The 10756-nt window shown below is 39.1% G+C and overlaps 1 protein-coding gene and 1 non-coding gene across 3 annotated transcripts in view; both read right to left on the bottom strand.

The window, feature by feature from the left end:
• Positions 1-9089, bottom strand: part of ZFR (zinc finger RNA binding protein) — a 45396-nt gene extending 36307 nt beyond the window's left edge. Inside the window, exons 1-2 of one of the 2 annotated variants that reach the window (XR_005557883.1) lie at positions 8681-9089; positions 8432-8516 (exon numbers count right to left, since the gene is read on the bottom strand). Coding sequence is in view for 1 of the 2 variants with exons in the window: in XM_039353049.1 (XP_039208983.1) it covers positions 8432-8516; positions 8681-8717 (122 nt within the window). In the remaining variant the exon portion in view is untranslated. The remainder of the gene's footprint in view (positions 1-8431; positions 8517-8680) is intronic. The other variant, XM_039353049.1, reaches the window with a different exon arrangement.
• On the bottom strand, positions 70-212 carry LOC120312393. The gene has a single exon (XR_005557885.1). It is a non-coding gene; the product is annotated as a small nucleolar RNA SNORA66 (small nucleolar RNA).
• Positions 9090-10756: the final 1667 nt, after the last annotated feature.

The raw sequence follows: 10756 nt of genomic DNA, 5'->3' as shown, positions 1-10756 counted from the left end.
GGATAAGATGTATAATACCCAAAGAAATTCATTAAAAGAATATTTGCAGTTTCATTTAGTAAAAATAAGTTTTGTTATAGCACAGAATGAGTAGCCTTAGTACTGTTTTTTTTCTCTCTAAGGCAAGTATGGTTCTGCTACTATTTTTGTTTTAGCAAATCTGTTCCCTTTGCTTCTGCAACATCATGCAGAGCCAGTGATCGAATTTGCAAGATCATTCACTTTGAAAATCTTAAAACTCTTAAGTGTCTTTACCAGTGTTACTACTATATTATTATTTACAATTCGCTATTTCACTTTTTATCTTCCTGATTTTCCACATGGGATATATTGGCCACTGGCTATTTATGTGTAAGAAATGTTTTATTTAATTATTCATTTTATTAAATTTATTATGGCTACCCATTCCAAACAACTCTGCTTCTGTACCCTTGTATTAAAGTATCAGAGCTGTTGGGCAGCCTATAAACTGTATAAAAAAGTAAAGGCAAACGTTATATGGGCTCAGTTTGTTAAGAAAGTTGATATTTTTCTCTATACTTACAACGTATCTAAACCGACAGAAGCACTGATAAAATGGAAAAGGAATTATTTTATTCTCCTGATAATTCTAAATAACTGTGCTTTCTAGATAAAAGCTGCATTCTGATTAAACTTTACTTTCTACAGACCTAATTCTAGATTATTAGAGGTAGTCCTTATTTAGCTACCACAACTAGGACCAGAAATTTGATCATAAAGCAAAATGGTTGCTAATTGAAACCACGCCTGTGCATATGATCTTTCTTCAGCTTTCCTTTGCTTTAGAGACCCATGAAGGTCAGAAATAAGGATTGGTCACAAAGCTATTTTGCTTGCTATGGAGACTTATGAAAGTTGTAAATGACCTTTGTTTGATTGCAAAATTATATTTTTATTACCATCATAGCTATGAACTGTTTCTATATGAGGAAACAGCTAAATGAAGACCTATATTCTGATGAAATTCAGTGAAGAATCACTAATGTAACAGATAAATTATGGGAACCGCACAGACTTACTGTCTTTGTATAAAACCTGAAGTATAAATTTATAGAATATTTATATATTGTCTTTTATATTAAGATTTGCAAAGCAACTTCAGCATTTGATCAACTGATTCACAAGTTTTCCTGATAGTTTGGTATCCTATGGTGACTACAAATATGCCTCTAGGTTCAATTCAAGTTACTGATACTGTGTCTCCCCAAAAATAAGACTGGGTCTTATTCCCCCCCCCAAAAGAGGCACCGGGTCTTATTTTCAGATTAGGCCTTACTTCACCTCTGGCACTGACAGCTCCACCCAGCCGGTCCACTTCTTCTGGGGCCAAAATTCTGCAGCTGTATTTGGCCCTGCAGTCAGGCCTTTCCAGAAGGCCTAAACAGCTGAGTACAGAGCTATGGATTCAATTCATAGCTTGGTGCTCAACTGCTGAGGTCTTGCAGAACCGAGGTATGGATTCAATCCATAGCTCCGTTTTTGGCTGCACAGGCCTTCCAGAAAGCCCTGTGAGTGAGAAATGCATACCTGGCTGCAGAAGAGGCCTCAGAAGAAGTGGGCCGGCAAGGAAAGGCCTGGCTGCAAGGTAAGTGGGTGCAGGGCGGGTGGAGCAGCTCCACTCCCCCCCCAACTTGATTTTTAGGTGTGTTCCTCACCCCAAAACTAGGGCTTATTTTTGGGACAGGGCTTATATTAGGCCCACCCCCAAAAATCAAGCCAGGGCTTATTGTTGGTGTAGGCCTTACTTTCAAGGAAACACATAGTTACTTTTACGGCAGCAACCCCCAACCTTTTGCACACCAGGGACCGGTTCTGTGGAGAGAGGTTTTTCTGTGGACCGGAGGGGGCATAGATTCGTGTGCTGCCTGTATCCCACAGATGCGGCTTCACTTGTTTGTGTGGACCAGTTTCTGACATGCTGCGGACCAGTGCCGGTCCACAGATCGGAGATTGGGGACTCCTGGTTTAAGGCATGGAATGTGGTCAGGTTATTTGCAGACTGCTATATAGAAGATTACTTAAATTGATATTAGCAATATATGTTACCATCTCACTGAATACAATTGCTTGAAATAAATTGTTTATTCCTAAAAAGAGAATCATATGTTTGTTCATTTATACTTTATGATTTGCTTTCCAACAAGCAAAGTCAAGGGCGAACAGGGAATTCAGCAGGAAGTTGCAGATTGTAGTCATGCAAGGTCCTTGCTTAACAACAGTAAGAGGGGTTGCCAAAACAGCTATTGCTAAGCAGCACTGTAATGTGGTTTTTAAAATTATGATGTGTCACTTAACAATGGAGTTTCTGTCAGTTTCCCAAGTAGACCAGAAGAAACATGACAAGATGAGCTGATTCTACTTTACCATAAGGCTACAATAACAGAATCTTGGTGCTGTTTCTTTTTATCTACTGATTAGTAAAGATAGATCCTTTCTAAGTTTCTTCCGCTAGCAAATTATTCAATTGCAGGCTCTCCTCCCTTTGATCTGATCAGTTCTTTAGTCAACATCTGTGCCCCCCCCCTCATGCTCACATTCAGCCACATCTTCTGGTCCCAATTAGCAAGGACTATCTGTATTTAAACATAGTCTTGTAAACTATTTTTTTAAAAAAATGTCAAACTACTTAGATCACCATGATCCAGGAGAAAACTAATATTGTTTGCAATAAACATGATTCTACTCAGAAAGTATATAACAAATAATAGAAACAAAGTGTGCTTTTTTCATCCTCAGCTATCTGTAGAAACACAATTCGTAACAACGAACCCAGCAAAGCAACAATTTATTTACTTAAACACAATCCAGGAAGAATACAGCAATAATTAAAATAACCTCCTGCATTATTTGAGTTTTGCATTTTGAGTTCTTGCATGAAAAATAAAGTACTATATATAACATAATAACAAGAACAGTAGCAAATTTAAAGCAACAATACATCTATCTACCAAACAGGCAAAAAGAATTTTTAAACAACATATTTCTTAGTCTTTGAAAATATGTTTAATTATCTTTCCCATCCACCAAGGTAGGGGCAGCAGAGCTGGAATGAGAGCCTGGTGCTTCAAGGGCAAATGCACTGTATCACCATGCTGCAAGAATGTAAAAGCAAACAAACAAACCAATTGTGGGATCAGAGGACCTTGAAACTTTCCCTTTTCTTTCAGCATAAGGCAAAACTTGGTAACATATGAATGAATTGTTACAATATGCAAAATATTCTCTGTGGGAGTAAGTAAGCTCTTAAATATATTTTTTCTTCCCAGAAAGAGTCCTGCTAAGCATTCAAACTCTTTCCCTCTAGCAGCCATTTTATATTACCCCGAGAAGGCTGCCTACCTCATACTACTGAATGTATTCTTCCTCTGGTATAATTGTATGAAGAACTGTCACCTAAGTAATTTTTTTTCTAAGGTTTCTAAGTAATTCTGAGAAAGTCAAATTAGAGCCTATCTGAGAAACAAAAAAACCCATCAAAATCAGTAATTGTTTTCTACTGAGTACAAAATTCAAAATATATACAAGTGGTCCTTGACTTATAACAATTGGAACCAGAATCTCAGTCTTTGACAATGGAGTTGTTAAGCGAGACGCCTGAATAACAACTTCACTCAATGGACACAGTCTCTGCGCTTCCAGTTTCAGCTGTTAAGTGGATGAAACAAAAGAGCTGCCTGCCAAAGGGCAGGAAAAAAATGCCTACAGCAGGCTGCAGAAATGAAGCTCAAATCTTCAGGAGGTAAGCTTCATTTCTGCAGCCCTCTGAAGGAGCTCCCTTTACCTCCTTGTGCAGAGAAGAACCTCTTTGAGGGGATGCAGAAACAGGGCTCTGATCCATGGGACATGATCTGTTTCTGCAACCCTTCCGAGGAGAACCTGTCCGCTGGGTTGGAGAAACAAAGCAGGAATCGCAAAGATCCACACTCCAGCCCCAATATACAAGTTCCCTTCCATACATGTCGAATCCCACTCACCATGCATGGAGGGGAGGGAGAATTCTTCAATAGGCAGCAGCTGCTTGCAACCTTTCTTGCCCGCTTCCCTACTGACTTTCTGAAGAAGCTGGCAGAGAAGACTGAAATGAGGATAAGATTGTGGGGCACTTGGCAACTGATTCCAAGTGCAAACAGTTGCCAAGCACCCAGATCAGGATCATGTGACCACAATGGGGAGAGGGATCAATGCAGTGTTTTGTGCTACTACATTAAATGACTGGTTGTAAGTGAAGGCCTATCTGTAATGAGGAATTGAGTTGATTGAGGTGTCAGCATAATATAATTACATGACTAGGAGAATCTAATAATAGCAATTTTCTAATAATTATAGAACTGGAAAAGGAATTTTGGGTTTGTATCCTTATAAATGAAACACATTGGGAAGGTTTGCCAATGTGGCAATCCAATTTTTAATATAATGATTGGAAAAAACATCACTGGAATGTTTATACATAGAATAATCAATTCCTACAGAATTCTAAAGAACTTTCTTCCTTTTCTGTGATAGAAACCAGATCAAAGGAAGACTACTAAAAGTTTTCCATATTATTTTTCAGAAATACAAAGGCAGCATTCCAATTCTAATGCCAGAATTCAAAGACATACGCAGAATGTTCCTTAAACACAGAAAAACTTTGTCCCTTCTTCCAAAGCCTTTCAGAAGTCTATGCAAAGCAAAATTTTAAACCAAAGAGGAAAACCAACAAAAATCCAGGATCTATTTTTCATCAGTTTGAATTCAATAATATGCCATAATTATGACTAATTAATACCAGCCAAGAAAGATATATTGTTCAATAGTTACAATTTGCTCCTCTTTCCACTAGGAAGGGGTAAACCACCAAATAGTTTTACCTCCAAAGATAAATTTCCAGTTTGTCACTTTGCAGCATGTCAAGAATTATAACCCAAGAAATAAAATCCCAATTTGTTAAGTGAGTAATAAACGAAGAATTATAAAACCAATAGAAACATAACATTAAGTTTTTGTTTATTTTAACCAAATGATGATTTCCTAGTTATTTTAACAGATGTTGATAGAGCAAACAACCAGAAGAAATTACTACAGTGATTATTAACACATACTAGTTTATTACTAATCAGCAAAGGATTATCTTATTACATAATCAACAATCCTCTGTGTGAGCAAAAACTGTTTTCAGACTGCCAGATTATTTTTAGCTAAAAACATGCCCTTTGGAGTAAAATATGCAGCTCTTGAAATGAATAAAAGTATATAAGTAAATAAAACATTTATTGTAAATATGCCCAGAGTCAATTGTTAAATACTATTTACCACTTTTGCTTCTAATGTGACCTAAAATTCATAAAACAAAAAATGTAAAGTTTTGTCAACATTGAGTTAAAAAAACTTTACAAGGCAATTTTCTTTAATTTACCCCAATTCAATTTTTTTAAAAAATGTTGAAATGTACATGAAGAAAACTTCATGAACTAAGGTGAAATTACTAATGCTATCACTGTATTTATCATCTGCAAGTTAAAATCATGACACTTTCATCTGACTAAAATTACACGTCCATAATTTTTCCTAACAAAACGCCCTATATCTTAAATACAGGAGAGAAACTAGACACCACATTGCATGTTCAAGATTATTCAGATACTTTTCTTCCACTGTAGACAGCAGATTTTAAAATATAATTTACTATAAGTAATGTCTTGGGTCCTTAGAAGACATTCAGTTTTAGGTTTCACTTTAGCAATTGCCCATTCAATTCAGGGAATCTCAATGGAGAGACAGAAAAAATTGCCCTCTTTAAAAAATAAATATTAAGAAATTTTATAATTATGCCAAAATTTTATAATTATGCATATTAATATGTTAACACATTTTGGTTATTCTAATTATTTGCTCTTTAAATGCCACTGAATTAATTAATTTTTTTCTTATTTTGCATTTTCTGCCTCTCTATCTCTGTTTATGAGATTTAAACCAGAGATTTAAGATATGAAACTTAATCTTTATAAGGATACAGGTAGTAAAATATAGCTGACAATGTTCATAAAAATCAACTGAGAAAAACTAAATAATCTAATATTGATGAATTAAATCAAATATTGATGAATTAAACTAAATGTAAGTCAAAAAATCTGCTAAGTGCTGAAAGAGACCAGTTTTGAGATTTATTTCAAATGAATGCTGTGAGCTTCATTGGGCCACATGCCAAGTCAAAATAATAAATAAAATGCATAAATTAAACCATTTGAAAAAGAAATGGCTATGTTTGAAATTTTGTGGACATATGCATGTAGGGTAGTAGTGAGTAGAGGCTTAAGAAATTGAACTAGAAAAGCTTGGATTCAAGTCCTGATTCAACAACTGAGCTGACTACTGACTTTAAGCCAGTTTTCATCCCATTCTACTTTTGATTTTTTGTCAAATGTATACAAAACAGTTCAAATTCAAAATGGACAAAAATTGAAATAGGCTGGTTTGATATTAGCATTAGTATTCTGACCATATCACGTGTTTTGAACATTAAACATTTTCATATTGAAAATACCATTTGCATTGTAAAACACTGCACACCAGTATTATAACAGAAAAATAATCCTGAGATCACCACAAGTTCCAGAGGAAAAGAATATAAGCACAATATGATTGTTTTGCTTCACCCAGAGTCACTTTTGGTGAGATGGACAGCTATTTAAATTTAATTAATAAATAAAACAAAGTATTTGTTACAATCATTTTACAATGCCAATATCAAAAGGAGAAATGAGTAATAGCAGAAGTTGATAAATGCTGCATTCATCAGCTTGTCTAATGTTCATAAAGATGGAGCAGTTCATTGCTAAGAAGTTCCCCCCCTTTTGTGATTAAAGACTTCAAGTATGCAGATATTTACAAATATACAATTAGAAAATATTTTCTTTAACAGAATACTTGCAGAAGTGTACAAGTGATAAACATATTTATATAAACAATTTTACCCTACATATATATTTTATGTACATGGGAACAAAGAATATTCCACTCCTACTCTATTTCAAATAAAAATGAGCCTATCCAGAATATCTCTAAAATTTTTATAATTTTAAGATCACAATTTTTATTTGGGGGGGGGGCTGAATTCAGTTAATTTGCGGAAAATTAATTCAGCATAGTCATGGATGGACTACCTTTCAAAAGTACAGAACTTTGGTTTTGATTATTCAAGAAATTGCTGGAATGGTCTGAGAAACTGATTTATATGGTATATTTTAATTTTTAAGAACAAAAAAATACATATCTCAGGATTGAATTGTGGAGTCTTTAGTGTTCTCATAGCTTAGTTGTTTTCATGTAGATGTTTCATTACCCAGCTAGATAACACCTTCAGTGCTACAAGAAAGTGGGGTTTGCTCCATTTATATAAAGTACAGGTATTTCTCAACTTACAACAGTTCATTTAATGACTGTTCAAAGTTACAATGGCATAGAAAAATGACTTATGACTATTTTTCACACTTACAACCACTGCAGCATTCCCATGGTCTCATATTTATGAGGGTTGCAGTGTCCTGGGGTCATGTGATCTGCTTTTGTGACCTTCTGGCAAGCAAAGTCAAGGGGGAAGCCAGATTCACTTAGCAACTGTGTTACTAACTTAATAGCTGCAATGATGCACTTACCAACTTGGGCAAGAAAGGTCACAAAATGGGGCAAAATTTACTTAAAAATTTCTTGCTTAGCAACAGACATTTTTGGCTCAATTGTGGTCCTAAGTCAAGGACTACCTGTAGCTTGACCTGTCAGTGTTGGAAAGGGGTGTTACTTTCTCCTTGGTAGTTCTTCAGTTGGGCTGTTGTTTACTGCTTATTTACTCCACGTTTCATTGTTTGTATTCACGATGGAAAATTGTTTTTATTTTTAAGATTGTTCACCGCCCCGATTCACTTCTTAGCAGTAAAGGTCACCCAAACCGAATAAATAAATCGGGAAACCCATTTAAGGTATACCAATAGGCACAGAGGACCCATGTTCCTTCAACAAGAGAAACACACTTTGGGAGAATTTGGGCAAGCTCCCTTCGGTTTGGAAGCCCGTCGCCATTAGAGGCTCAAGCGCTACAGGAACGTGGATGCGAGATTGGGTATCCCCACAGCATCCCTCAGGTGTGCTGCGTCCCTGCTCGTTGCCCCCGGTGGGGGACGGCTGAATAGAGCGGGGGTGGGTGGATTCCACAAATCCTGACTGAGTTGTGGGGGGGGGGGAAGACTCCGAAACATGCCCGCGAGGACTCGCGGCCGCGCGCGCCGGACGCAGCCTGTAGCTCTCGGGCGCCTGCGCCTTCCGCGCGGCCTCCGCGTGTCCGCACCAACCGCCCCACACGAGGCTGGGGCGGGGTCAGCTCCCCCGAAGCAGCCTTCTCTCCCAGGATTCCCGTTACAGACCGAGGTGCCTTTACCTATATTGAGCAGCGGCCCCGGTGTGGGTGAATCCGAAGTAGTTGCCGGTGGCCATTTTGGCATCTTCCCCCAGCCGGCTGGGCACTGCAGCGACGACATGGCGTGCAGGACGGGTGGGGGGGGGGACAGAAAAGAGCCTCGTCAGAGCCAATTCCTGAGGCAACGCGCCCCCTCTCTTCCCTCAGCGCCTCCCCTCCCCCGCTCCCCCTGCCGCCTTTTCCCCAGACTTGCCAGGGGCCGTTTCTTACCATAGGTGAAAGAGACTACCGGGCATATGGGAATCATGGAGCCGGGCTGACCGAAATGGCGGCGGTCGAAAACTATCTCGGTCTGTCCGTCACAGTCCTTAGCCGTCGCACGCGATCGCTAACCCGCCTCGCCAGCACCCCTTCGCACCATCCACCATACGATTCCAACGGCGATGTGAAGGAGCCAGGCCTCGCCGCTGCGCATGCGCCGCTTGGGGCAGGCAAGAAAAGAGCGGCGGGAAATGTAGTTCGTCTGCCGGGTTACTTACGCTAGGTTGTAACGTGGGTGCGTGAAGCCATCTGGGAAATGTAGTTTCATTAGGAGTAATTCTCCCATCCAAATGGATTATCTGAAAAAAAAAAAAATGTCTTGCGGGTGCATGATATATCATGCTAACGGTGGGTTCATACATTGTATTAAGTCATAGCTTGTTTAAACATGGTTGATTAAAAATGACTGGGTTGATTAACATATTAAATGTCGCTTATACAAATGACGACACTCTTGCAACATTCTAAGCTTCAACCTAGCCACGTTAAATATGTTTGGAGGAGAATAAAGTACAATAGGTTTATATAAAGTATCCGTTGCATTGATAATCAGTTTTAGAGATTGCAGAGGTGTCAGAGTTGGGCCTTTATTATTAATTTGTATTGGACTGTGAAAATTATTGCTCTTAATCAGTGGTTCTCAACCTTTCTAATGCCGCGACCCCATAATACAGTTCCCCATGTTGTGGTGACCCCCAACCACTTATACATCACCGGGTGCCAGGGGCGTGGCCAAAGAAAAGGGGGGAAAAATGGCGGACAGCCTTGTTTGGCGACCCCCGTGAAATGGTCGTTCGACCCCAAATGGGGTCCCGACCCACAGGTTGAGAACCACTGCTCTTAATCTTTGATGATCATCCTTCCAGCAGCAGGAGGGCTACACTTAATTTCAGAGTTGCGAGGAGCTAATTCAGTGATGGGATTCATCTGGTTCGCACCACTTCGGCAGAACCAGTAGCTAATTTTTTGTTGCCCAGGCCCAGAATAGACTTCCGGAAGCAGCATCCACACAGAGAACAGCTTGTTCAAATATTTGAATCCCACCACTGGGCTAATTGGACAGGTGTAAGGACCCATATCAGCTAACCACCCAAGAAAGCAGAATCTTGAAACAAGCATTGTCTCAAAAGGAAACTTTTGGGTTAGTGACAGGAAAGTCAAGGTGAAATCTGGGGAAAATCCCACTAAAATGGTATAGTTAAACCAGCAAATATTCTTCCCACCAGAGTCATAATGTCCATTTGAAATCCAGCCAATCCACAGGTGGCACAGTTGGAGCACATCTCATCTTCTCCAGTTTCCTTTCTCTGCAACACATTTCTTTCTCAAGTGGATAGAGGTGGGAGAGGAAAGGTAGAAAGTAAAAGTTATCCCAAGCACAAGCCCCCCTCCCCCCAGCATAATGGCAGGCCCCAAAACAAAAGCATACAAGCAGGGAGAACAAAAGTTCATGTGTGAGGGGTGGCATGCTGTGTGCACGTGCAGTTCAACTTGTGCGAATGGCGGCCTACCACGCACGTGCATACTGGCCTGCCGCTCACATGATGTGCACGTACATGCTTGTATGCACTGGCCCACCGCTCACATGGCCTGGTTGCGAATAAGCCATGCCCTGGCTCACAGGTTGGGGACCCCTGCTTTATGGGATTCACTAAAATGTGACTCATGATTTTCCTGTTGTCCTAAAAAGTTGTCTCTATGGTTTAAATTAGTGTTTCTTTATTTTTTCCTCTTTGGATCGATTCTCACTGTTAAAAGGATCTTAGAAGAGCTTTTGTTTATATGGCTTATATTTATCAATTCTCTGCCACTCTTACTTTTAGGGGATTGTTTTAGGGGATTTTAATACTGCATTATTTTTCAACATAGTCTGGCAAATAATTCTGAATTCATGGACCCCTAAGAGGATCCTAGGACCATATTTTAAGAAACAGTCCTCTAGTGAAATGGCACAGCTAAAAGCATGTTTCCATGACAAATATTATTCCACAACAAATATGTCAAATGAATATATTATTAGCAGAT

The sequence above is a fragment of the Crotalus tigris genome, unplaced genomic scaffold, assembly GCF_016545835.1.
Source record: "Crotalus tigris isolate CLP2741 ecotype Arizona unplaced genomic scaffold, ASM1654583v1 scf7180000018490.839948, whole genome shotgun sequence".
NCBI lineage: Eukaryota > Metazoa > Chordata > Lepidosauria > Squamata > Viperidae > Crotalus > Crotalus tigris.
The sequence above is the reverse complement of the archived record's forward strand: the minus strand, read 5'-3'. Positions and strand labels throughout refer to the sequence as shown.